General features: G+C 47.4%; 1 protein-coding gene across 10 annotated transcripts in view; it reads left to right on the forward strand.

Annotated features, from left to right (window-relative positions):
• Positions 1-1,645: 1,645 nt before the first annotated feature.
• The window catches only part of MAP2 (microtubule associated protein 2), a 234,233-nt gene continuing 223,679 nt past the window's right edge, over positions 1,646-12,199 (forward strand). For 7 of the 10 annotated variants that reach the window (XM_068196476.1, XM_068196477.1, XM_068196478.1 and 4 more), the window contains exon 1: positions 1,646-1,896. In XM_068196476.1, the coding sequence (XP_068052577.1) occupies positions 1,655-1,896 (242 nt within the window). In that variant the 5' untranslated portion in view covers positions 1,646-1,654. The remainder of the gene's footprint in view (positions 1,897-12,199) is intronic. The other 3 variants (XM_068196495.1, XM_068196504.1, XM_068196507.1) reach the window with 1 other exon arrangement.

The raw sequence follows: 12,199 nt of genomic DNA on the forward strand, positions 1-12,199 counted from the left end.
TGATCAAGTCAACTGCTCATTCCCTCTCAGGGCTGCTTCTGATTAGACTTTATGTTAAGCCTGCATTCGCATTCTCTAGGTGGTGAGAGGAAGGGCAAAGTTCCTGTGCTTGTGGGGAGAACTCCATGAAGGTCTTTGCATGGATGCCTAGGCCTCCAAGGAGAGGCACAGAAAAAGAAAAAAAAAAAAAACCAGCAGGAGAAAGGCACTGGATTGTCTTCAGGGTATTGCAGACACTGGTGCACACGCCCTGAACCAGTGTCTTTTCTCCTGGCAGCCTGGGAGAAAGACTGACTGCAGCAAATCCATATTCTCTGCAAGCATCTCTGGAAGGATGTACATCACTGATGGTGAGTAACAAGCAGGGAACATGATGCCTTTGTCACTTTAGCAAAATCCTGCTCCTTTTGCATGGCACTGATTTACAGACTAAATGTGAGAAAACAGCAGCGGTGGGAAGTTCTCTCAAGCAGCTTGAGGAGGGCTCATGAAAAGTGCTGGAAGAAATGTTTGTTGTCCTCACTCTTTTTAAATTAAAATTTCCTGATTTACAAATACATAAAATTACTTAACAAAGTAACTTGGCCTTCCCAGGTCACTTCATTGACACTGACATACCCTTAGCATGGAATATATGTAGCAATTGCTGAGGGTGTTTCTTTATGAATGAAGAAACAGACACAAGGGCGGGACCTAGGCTTTCCTGAACTGCATTTTGACCACTCAGTCTAAGACACATATGGCCCAAATTACAGATATGAAATCTTCTAGATAACCTGCTAAAGCCCACAGAGATAACCAAGTGCTCAGTACTCCTGAAAGTTATGCTTGAAATCAAGGCGGCTACCTAAAATTAGTGACATTTGGGAAAAAACGCGGATAACTTGCTGACAGTGATACAGCAAAATGCAACCAAACTGAAATTAATGTTTAAAGTTTTTCCACTGCAGTATGGGTAATAGTTGCAATCCAGGTCCCCAAATATAAAGATATTTATCTTCACTGAATCAAAGTACACTACCTTCAAAACACTATTACAGGCTAACACATACATGACATACTCAGCATTTTTGGTTAAGATTCCGACAGGGTGACTTTTGCAGTCATGAGTTATTAACAAACTAAAGTTTGCTTAGGGAAATAGAAGAGGTAAGGAAGCAGCATTTTACTCTTTCATCTCCAGCACAGGTGGGTTGAGATGACGTGGTTCTGGCTGTAACAGGTGAGATGAGCTGATGCCGTAGTGATATTGTGGTAGGAATGACTTTGGAGTATAGCAACTGTAATGGACACCCTGAGGGGGCAGTTCAGTTCGAGAATGCGATAAGTGACAAAGTAATAAGATCTCTTTTATTGCCTGATTCCAGGAAATGGCTGGAAAGCCCGGCCCTAGGAAAGCAGCGTGGAAGTGAGCAGCAGCGCGGTGTCTGAGGGTGTTGTTAAGGCGTTTTTTCACCGATCTCACTGTTATTTGCTCTCTTTCTCCAGAAGAAAAGGAGGAATTAGACTGAGCTGGACTTGCACCTCTGGAAGATCCAGCTGAAATCAGGTGCGTGCCTTTCGGTAAGGTTTTCCACCAGCGGCAGGGCAGGGCTGGACACGGCGACACCGAGCGGGCCCGCGGCCGGGCGTCCCGGAGCCGGGTGTCTCTGCAATGCAGGGGCCGGGGCGGGGCGGGGCGGCAGCGAGGGGCCGCTCCTCCACCTCCACAGGCGCGGGGGCCCTGCGGGAGCGGCGGCGGGGCCGGGGCGGGGCCGGGGGCGGGTCCCGGGGGCTCGCGGCGCGCAGGCGGCCGCGTCCCGGCGACAGCCCCGAGAGCGGCGGGGCGGGTCGGCTTGAGGCGGGTACCCCGCGTCCTCTGTGCCCGCCGGTGCCGGCAGCCGCCGTGGCGCTCAGGTAAGGAGCGTGCCGAGCCCCGTCGGAGGAGGGCAGGGCGGGGCGGGGGCGCGGGGCCGGCGCCGCTGCGGAGAGCGGGGGCGGCGGGGGGGGGGGGGGCAGCGGCGCGCTTCCCGCCTCGCGGCTGTGGCGAGCCCTTTCGGGGGGCACCCCGGTGCTGAGGGTGCTCCCTTCCTTCCTCCCTCCGTCCGTTCTTCAGGCCCTTCTTTGGGCTCTTCCGTCCCGGACCCAGAGCGGAGTTCTCCGCGGGTCGCCGCCGCCCCACCTCCCGGAGGTAAAAATGCAGTGGGGCGGCCGGCGGTAACGCCGTTTTACCTTCGTGGGGGCGGCTGCCGCAGAGCATCTGCGGGCTGTAAAGCCCTCCGTGGGATGTGAGCCTCTGTCCTCTCCTGCCCCCACCCCTAAGCTTCTCTAAGGGGATCTGCGCGGCTGAACAAAGAGCGTTGTGTCAGGCGAGGGCTGTAAGCGCTGTTCATTTGCATCGGGGAGAGGAGGAAAAAAAAAAACCCACCTAAAAAAAATGATTCCCCGTATTGCATGGATCAGGGAGGAAGCAGCCGTGCACGGGAGCCCAGCGGCGAACAATGCCTTTTTATGCAGGAGAAAATGATGTAAAATGTGCCTGGCTCAGATGGCTGCAGGTAGGAGCCGTAGGCGTGTGCTGCGCTGCGCTGCCGTGGTGCTGCACCGAGCCACCAAATAAGCCTTGATGTGTCCTGTGCTCATTCGAGGCACTCCGAGCTGCCCTTTGGATGAGATGTGCTTTATGGAACACCTTCTGGAAAGAAGGGGGTGTGCCGCATGCCGGGAGAATTGCTCTCCGTACGGAAAGACACCAACGTGGTCAGTTTCCCTGGGTTAAGCAGGAACTTTCGGTTTCCTCTGAATAAAAATATTCTCTTGTATTTTTGGTGGATTTTCATGTAGGATTCTTCCTGAGACAGTGGTGTAGGTTTTCACTTGTAAGTGACCATTAGCACAGAGAATAGCATTTTAACATAGCAATAACATGCAGTAGAATGGGATGTATGCACACATATGTTGCAAGTCTTCAGCATCAATTTTCATAATTTGTCATGTCTCTCTGGTCATGCCAATAAATCATACTCCATCCTTCCTCAAAAAATCACTTGCTGTCCAGCATTTGTGCTGCTTATTGTTCAGAAAACCTGTCCCTTTTGTTTTCAGAAGGGTTCTTCCATGTGAGATTGAATCACATATTCTTTTGGTTCTGTTTCTTCCCATTTTCTCCACAAACCTTTGTTTTTCTCTCCATGAAAGAACCTGTTTCTTTTCACCTGTGCTGGTTTAGATTGGCAGGGATGTCTAGACTATAGATCTCATAGCCGAAAGACTCAAGAAGAGCCTCAGCTGCAGAATGTATTTATTTTCTAGAGCTTCTTTCCCTTCTCTCCTGACTGAATGGCGTCAGCATCTCAGCCCTTGCCTGGGAAGAGAATGTGCATAGTGAAGTTGCCCCTGTGTTACGTCATAGATCACGAAGAAGTGATTCATGAACCAGGAAAGACTGGGCACTTCCCCTGAGCGTGCTACAAGCTCTCTTCAGTTAGTGTAAAGGCAGTCCAGTTAAGCTTGTGGATGGTTGTTCATTTCTCCAGCTGATGTTCTGAAAGCGTGATAATGTACAAAGGAGCCCGAACTCACCTGGGTAGTGCCTAGGACTGGGAACCACCAAATGCCTCACTGCCTCTTTCATTTGCAAGACACTGATGGTGCTCTCAGCAGTGGGCAAGACCTCAGTCTTCATGTGGTACCAGTTTCCTGGAGCTCAGGCATTTACAGGTGAGCTAAAGTAACACACTGAAAATAACCCCAGTGGCTTTGTGAGGCCATTCTGCATGGTAATGAAACACAAAGGTGAGCCCTGGCGCAGGGCTCTGGGAGCAAGGATGATCTCAGCAGTGGAGCATAGTGCCATAAATTCTATCTCTTCTCATCTTTTCTTATCTCATCAAGGGGCAGGATTTGGTTTTTGGAACTTTTCAGTTTGTTGCACCCATATTGCACATTTCCTATGGGTGTTTGAGAGAAGCCAAAGAGCTGTCATCCTGAGAATTAGAAGTTGCTGTTCTTCTGTGGAGAGTTTTAGCACACTGGAGGGCAGGTCATTGTGTTTATAATGCAGTTTGTTACGTAAAGCAGCGTTTGCAGCCTCGATTTAGAGGACTGATGTAATTATTATGGTATGTTATATTATACCCACTTAGTTGTGTTCTTTAATGTGTGGATAATAAAGAAATACTTGTAATTTAATGACCCCTGAGGTGCTGTGCCTAGGCAGGAGCGATCTGATCACAACAGTCCCTAAATTAATTGCTGCATTTTGTGGGTTAAGAATTCCCTTGTTATTAGATTTTTTTCCAGAAGCATACTTTTCCTTCCAGTCTGTCATGCTGCTTTCTATACAAGTTACCCTTTGCTAAACCATATACCTAAATTCACAGAGGAAGTATTTGCTATGTGTGCTGACAGAGTGGGCTCTGGCCTCTCCAGCTCTGGCACTGTGCTCACTTAACAACTCTCTGTGGAAGTTGCTAGAAATATCTAACCACAGAAACAGGGCTGAGGCCCATTGCAGATTCTGTTGGGCTGTTTCAGCTTCACCTCCCAATGTGGCATGTCATGCACGTGTTGGAGACAGGTTTGTTTTCTTAATGGGGTTGGAAGAAGAAGAAGAAGAAGAAGTCAAAAAGAATTGAGGTTGTGAGGATGGAGGCTTTCCGACAGTCATCTTTTGATTATTAATGTCTCTACAAAGCCACAAGGTACGACAGAGCTTGTAACATATCTGCAGCAGATGAAGGATCTGAAATCTGATCTGCCATGGTGGGACAAATGATAATCAGCTTAAAAAAGGAAAATAAAAGCTCTACTGGTGCCTAAAGCCTGAGTTCCTTAGAGATCTTTTGCCTACAGTGCAGGCAGGGCTGTGCTGAGAACAGATCTGGTAAAACTTGTGGCTCACAGTCAAAGAAAAAAAATCTACCCCTTGGCTTTATTTGGGTTTCAGAAAAGGCATTTCTGGCTGCAGGACACTTGAAGCTGAACTGAAGCCTTAACTAGGAAGGGATTAGGGAGTGTTGCACTTAAAATGCACACAAATAATTACCAAAAATTTGGAAAGGTCTAATAGGGGTCCTAAGACTAGGTGACTTCCCAAGGTCCTTTCTAAACTGAGTTATCGGATGATCTAGATGTTTTGGGTTTTGGGCTATCTTTAAGTCCATGTGTGCACTTGATGAGGAAATAAAAGTATGCATGTTCTGATATGTAGAATTGTTCCTTAAGACTCAAGGATGCTTGTTTTGGTCCATCTGGTATTTATTCAGTTCAAACACATGCTTAATTGTGCTTGAAAGTCAGCTCTAGTCATGTTTAAAAATGAAGCATATTTTTACAGAAAAGAGAAAGGATAAATTCCTGGTATGTGGGCTCAGTGTTGTAAACCCCTTGATGATATCATGACATGGCTTATCTCTTCCCAAACACACGTGCATACGCTAAGACAGAATATGGGTGGGTCTTGACATATTTAGGGTTGGTGCTTTTTCTTCCATCCTTCTGCTTCATGTAACTGTTGCTTATTAGCAACAGTTCTGTACTGCATTTTGGTTAATAAAGAAAAACAGCATGAGACTTATTTCCATGGGGTGGAGCTGATTTAGAGGATTGGTGCTGGAAAACAGAGACAGTTTAAGCTGCCTGCCTCAGTAAAGGAAAAAGCTTTTATTTCATGGGGAGGTTTAATAACAGGTCATGCTTCTAAACTATACAAGGATGTTTTAGAGGGACATTCAATGTGACATTTGTAATTGCTTTCTAGGTATCAGAGGAAAGAATTGATGTATCCATGGGGTTAATTTGGATTGTAGTGGCCACATGGGTTACTGTACTAGCTGTTAAGAGGATTTGAGGTCTTGATTGACCCATTTTACTTTAACACTAATTGTTTGCTGTTGTATTAAGGAGAAAAGATGAGCTAATCCTTACGGTTTTACACTCACTGCCGTTTTTCCCTACAGCAGTCTCACAGATGAAATTGATCTTTGTTCTTTTGTCTTGATTGGGGAGGTGGCAGAAAGGGATAACAGACATCAGCTTCAGAGCGTTAGTGTTTGTACTCAGTATCCCTGCATCTTTGTTAGGCTGCCAGTTTGAAAGGAATTGTGGCGAAAAGGTGTGGCTTGGTCAATTCTCTTTGTTTTCTGCAGTCTGTGAGACAGGTTAGTGCTGGTTGATAGGCTTGACCAGTGCTATGATACACTGTTTCTCTTTTAGCATTTTTAAAGTACACGTTTTTCTAACTTTCTGTGATGTAATGAGACTATTTATTACACCACAGAAACAATTTATTTATTTTAGCACACGACGCTTCCAGATATAATATATGTGTTTCATCTAGTATAAGGGAGACAATGGCCTTATTACAACCAGCAGGGTTAAGTGGTGAAAATCAGAAACTGTGATGTGTTCATTGAATCTGTACCTGACTTGCACCATCTGGAAAGAGACAATGCCATTTGCAGCTCTGTTTTCTGATTATTGAAAATCTGGGGTACTTTTTGCCATCAGGGAAATAATCAGTTTACACCTGACAATTGTCAGTTGTGGATTTGTAGGTAGAATTAAGGTCCTCTAGCAAATTTTGCTCCTTCATTAAGACTTGGCACTCATGGGTATGAGGAGTTGAGGAATATTTCTTACCTTGTGTCAAGCCCCCAGCAAGTAGGAAGATTTCTTTCTTTTAGTATTTTTAGTAGCTCTAAGACAGATTGCAGTAGCTTCCAGTGAGTAGAGTCTATGAAAAGTTACTTTTCTCTCTGTGAAACTTGCAATTTTATTCCCTGAGAGAGTTTTAAATTAAATTTCAATAGCTGTTTGCAAAACTAGCTGTATTTAAAGTATATGCAACCTCTGGATAGACAAGAGAAAACCCCCCAAACAAACCGAACGCAGTAGTCCAATCATGTCAGCTAACTTGGCAGCATTTAATTATAGGACCTATTGACTCAGTTAACCCTGTGTTTTCACTTTGTTTTCTGGAGGGAATGATAGGGGCTGGTTTCTAGTTTAGAACTAGGAACTGTCAGTTCTATCTTTAGGAACATAGATTATCTCTTAGGACAGCTGCTTGGCTATACAAAACTTGCCATTTTACCTGAGATTCTGGTCTTGGATGAACAAAGCTAGGAACTGTCGCAAAATGAAAACTTATTACGAAGGTTCTGAATACAGTTTGGGGTGTGCTTTTGAAAACTCTTGCATTGGTCCAAATTTGATCCAGAGATGAACAGTAGAAAGTGCTGTAGACATGCAAAAGTGGCCTGTGTGCTTCACTGCTGGGCCAGAATCCTGTATCTGCTGGCCGTGAGCAAAGATGAATTGGCCTCCTCCTGCGTGTCTCAACCACGGCTGTGCCTGGAGTAGCCTCAGCTGAGTATGAGGTACAGCTAAGTTTCTCTCTTTTTCTTCTCCTCACTTTGTGTTGAAGCTATCTGAATAGCTTGTGCAGCAAGTGCAATTGCAAGGTGCCAGACATTAAGTGCAAGGACACCCTTTTCTCTGGGAAGGCTCAGAGTCTGAGAGGGACTGTGAAGAAAGCATTTTTTTCTCCTGTGAAATGGGCTGAAAGTGTGTGTTAAAGACCCTTTGATTTTTAAGGAGGATTCAAATGTGGATTTGAATTCTGGTTAGCTGGAAATCTGGTCAGCTTGTTTTAGCTAACCAGATCTTCTCGTGCCAGGTTACTCTGTTTCCCATAGCAACCCCTCTATGACCACCAGATCTGAGCAGATAGATCTGATCCCCTCATGGGGACTTTGGCCAGACCCAAGGACATGTGCTGGGCCAGAGCCTACTGCCAATATTGCTAATGTTAACATGCTTTCACTGTTCCCTGGCCGATTGTTGGACAAAGAGACCCCACAGTCTTCTAATGTCCCTGCCCAATTCTTGCAGCTGATGTGTGATGTCTAAGGTGTGCCTAGGCATCCCTTCCTCTTCTGACCATGTGGTATCGCTCAGACAGCAAAGCTTCTCCTTTTGTTTGAAGTGCTGTGACTGTGGCTTGATGACCAGCAGCTGTATGTTCACATGTAGGTTTCTGCTGACAGAGGATTCCTGCTGACATATCCCTGGTTACTGGTTCCTGATGTGCTCTCAGGTGTTGGGCTGCTCCTCTGGCAGGCTGTGTTTCAGGGTGTGCCGGGCAGGCAGCCTGCCCTGCCTGTTTGCAGCAAGACTTTAGTCACGTGTGTAGGCATTTGTCTGCTTCCCTTGAGTATGCTGAAACTAACACTAGCTTTTATTTCCATCAGCAATTAGGAGATTGTTCAAGGAGGCTGAGGAAAAAAAAAAACCCCAAAGGCTCAAAAAGGAGACATGCAGGAGTGGAGCTGGATGAGTTGGAAAGGAGGAGAACAGACCTTGCTCAAGGGGTGGTCTGCATGGTTGGTTGTTCATATCACATCCTTCTTGTCTACCTGTGGCTTGGGGTGGGAGGGCATCAGAGATGAAGGCAGCTGTGATGGCCCTAAGCTGCTTGGATACCCTGTCCTCCTTCAGTGTTCCCCTGCTACCTGTATTACAAAATACATAGTGCAGGGAGGTAGCCACAAGAATAGAAGGGATATTTCTGACATAAGAGTGTCAGCTCCTCCAGATTTGTATCAGAGTTCGTGATTTGCACTGTTAGGGCAGTGTTTTTGCCAAAGGTTGCTCACAGGATGCTCAGAACACACCTGGAGTCAGTGTCTGTGTTGCCAGGAGTCCAGAGTAGACCTAGGTACTCAGGGTTGTGGCTGAGTGTGTCTGGAAGGATCTGCCCATCCTCTGTCGATTGCAACATGATTGATTTGATGTCCTATAAAGAAAATCTCTTCCAGGCAAATGATAAAGAAACATATAAATCAGGCAGAAGGAAGCTGTCTTTTGTTTGAGGGAGATAAAATATGTATATTTCTTGAAGTAGTAAAGGGAAAGTTGGCAAATTTGTGAGAGAGTTGTCTTGGTTTGAAAGACAGGAGGGAACCTCCCTTGGAATAGAAAGTGTGATCCCCTCCCTCCAGGTTAGTATAACTTTGAAGTTGAGGGGCTTTCAGGCAAAGCGATGAAAAGGAACAGCAGTTCTCTGCTAACACACACACAGATATCTGTGTAAGAAGGCAAACAGCCCCAGGCAGGGCCCAGGCCAGGCCCAGCCTCTCTCGGCTGCCGGCACTTTCCCCTTCGCTGCAGTTCCCGTCACGGCCGCCAGGGGCGCTGCTGGCTCCCGGCCGGGCAGGGCGGGTGCGGCGATTTCCCGGTGCCTGCGGGGGGCGCCGTGCCGATCCCCCCGTGCCTGCGGGGGGCGCTGTGCCGATCCCCCCGTGCCTGCGGGGGGCGCCGTGCCGATCCCCCGGTGCCTGCGGGGGGCGCCGTGCCGATCCCCCCGTGCCTGCGGGGGGCGCCGTGCCGATCCCCCCGTGCCTGCGGGGGGCGCTGTGCCGATCCCCCGGTGCCTGCGGGGGGCGCCGTGCCGATCCCCCCGTGCCTGCGGGGGGCGCCGTGCCGATCCCCCCGTGCCTGCGGGGGGCGCCGTGCCGATCCCCCCGTGCCTGCGGGGGGCGCCGTGCCGATCCCCCCGTGCCTGCGGGGGGCGCTGTGGTGCGAGCTCAGCCGCATGCTCTCGTGTTTAATGGCCGGCGACCCAGTGGGAGAGATGGAAAAGGTGCTTCCTTTACAAACCCATGGGGCAGCCGGTCCCGGTGCCCCTCTGGATGGTGAAATGAGCTGTAGTAGGAACAGCAGAGGCGAGCACACCCCAGAGTGGCAAACAAAACATAGCAGAAACTCTGCAGCCCTAGCAGGAGCCATGGGGTGTACTGGCAGGCACAGGATGCTGGGTTGACGTGCAATGAAAGAGGCCAAAGCAGCAGCAGAAGGCAGCAGGGGCAGGGCAGTGGCACTCAGGGATGGGCAGTGGCAGTGGGGCTGGGCAGTGGCACTCAGGGCTGGGCAGTGGCACTCAGGGCTGGGCAGTGGCACTCAGGGCTGGGCAGTGGCAGCAGGGGCTGGGCAGTGGCACTCAGGGCTGGGCAGTGGCACTCTGGGCTGGGCAGTGGCAGCAGGGGCTGGGCAGTGGCACTCAGGGCTGGGCAGTGGCACTCTGGGCTGGGCAGTGGCAGCAGGGGCTGGGCAGTGGCACTCAGGGCTGGGCAGTGGCCGTGGGGCTGGGCAGTGGCACTCAGGGCTGGGCAGTGGCAGTCAGGGCTGGGCAGTGGCAGTGGGGCTCCTGCAAGCAGCCAGGAGAGGCTCCCTCAGAGTGGGGAGGGGCTCAGGGTCCCAGGTTTTCCCCTGAGGCACCCCAGTGGATGGTGAGAGTCCTTTCCAGTGTGATTGGGTGTTACTGAGGTCCCAGTTCACCAGCTGCTCCTATGAGCAAAGGCTCACCCGTGGTAAAGAAGGAGGAGTACAGGGGCTAGAGCCCATGGTGGCACTGAATTTTTCCCTGGTAGCAGCAACTTGACCGTTCTCCTCCGATCCGAGAGGGAGCGAGGAGCTGAGCCCAGCCCCTCACCCCCAGCCAAAATCTCGCTGTGTCTTCACCCTTCCCACGAGAAAAAACTCCCAGGTAAGAGTAGCCAGCTGCACCCTGTCCTCTACCTTGGTCACTTCTTTTGCCTGTTAAGTACCAATTGTTATCATTTCTTAGGCAACAAATGGGACAAAAGTCTCTGAGAGAAAGAAAAAAAAAAAAAAGAAAAAAATCCTAACCTCCAACAAGAGTAATTAAAAAAAAAAAAGCAAACAAACCCCTGTGTGTGTGTGTGGAATGCTTAATAACATGATTCATTCCGAAGAGCAAAGGACAGAGTGTGGTAAATAAGCTTTCATTCCATGTTGTTCTGCAAAGTTAAGCTTTCAGGCTGTAGAGAGCTGGTTGTGCTTCTGAATAAACTCAGCAGAATACTGAAGCTAAGCATTTCTTGTTACCCACGTGCTGTCTGTTACAGCATATAATAAATTGATGTTTAAACTTTTAATAAAAGGCATTTTGTATTACTGCAAATTAATACAGATTTAGTTTTATATTCCACACCTTGCCACAATAGCAGAAGTGATTTATAGATAATACTTATAGTCTTTTATTTTAGGTAATTTTTAATGGTCTACTACTAGTGTTGCATAAAACATTAGCAGTATTTTTAATGCAGTATTAAAAATTCTTCTAAATGTCCATTCCAATACAAATGGTTGAGAACTTTTTTTGGGAAATGCATTTGGGAAAAAAAACAGTTGAACTGTATGCACTTAGAATGACCTTTAATACTCTTCTCTGAGCAAAAAAAGCTGGATTCACTTAGGCTTTTTTTTCCCCTTCACTTGTTTTGGTCCACTGTATGCTTCCAGTGTCACTCTTAGCAATAAATGGAATTAATAATTTGTTGCAAAGTTCTAAATGATAATTACAGGCGCTTGGAAATTAGAAACACATTTCTCATTTTACCTTATTTCTGATATGGATACTTCAGATGCTGGAATGTGTGTTTACATAGATGCTAATGCTGGTATCAGGATGCCGGCACTGACCTGCATCATTACCTGTAATTGCCAATAGGCACATTCACTTGCCATAGGCACAGTCAATCAGGCCTTTCCTGTCAGCCAGCCCTGCAGTCCATGAGTCTGTCCAGAGACTGACCTCAGGCTGGGCGCTGACTTGTGGAAGTGCTGCCAGTGCTGCTTGATGTGCACTGAGCAGCTATAATTATGGGGACTAATGTCCTTTGATTCATGTGGACTGAGTCTTTGAGCCCTGTATTGTAAGTTCAAGCTTTATGACCCTTATAGTAAGTCAGTAATATCTGCTGAAACAATGCCTCATTCAATGCTTTGAAATCTTTTTATGAACTTGATTCTTCTTTTTGTTTTTTAGCACAAATGGATTTGTACACTGCTATTTATGAGAGAGTAGTCCTTGACTATAATAATTTATTTTTTAAAAGATGCTGACAATGACAGTATTTAATTGATGAAAAGTGTGTACCTCTCTGAGCCAGCCGATAAAAATGCTACTGGCTGTTTTAAGGGCAGATACTCCTTTTTTGGGTGGTGTAATGAATTTTCTGTTTTATTCTAGTGATGGGAACTTGGTGAATGTGCAAGCTGTACTTAAAGTAACGTGTTTACCCTTTAAATTAAGCATTTTAGGAATGATTTCTTTTACCACCTATTACAAGCAGGAGGAGGGAATAAATACTTGGAAAAAAATATTGGGCAAAACTAATGTATTCCATACTTC

The sequence above is a fragment of the Anomalospiza imberbis genome, chromosome 7 (assembly GCF_031753505.1).
Source record: "Anomalospiza imberbis isolate Cuckoo-Finch-1a 21T00152 chromosome 7, ASM3175350v1, whole genome shotgun sequence".
Classification (NCBI taxonomy): domain Eukaryota; kingdom Metazoa; phylum Chordata; class Aves; order Passeriformes; family Viduidae; genus Anomalospiza; species Anomalospiza imberbis.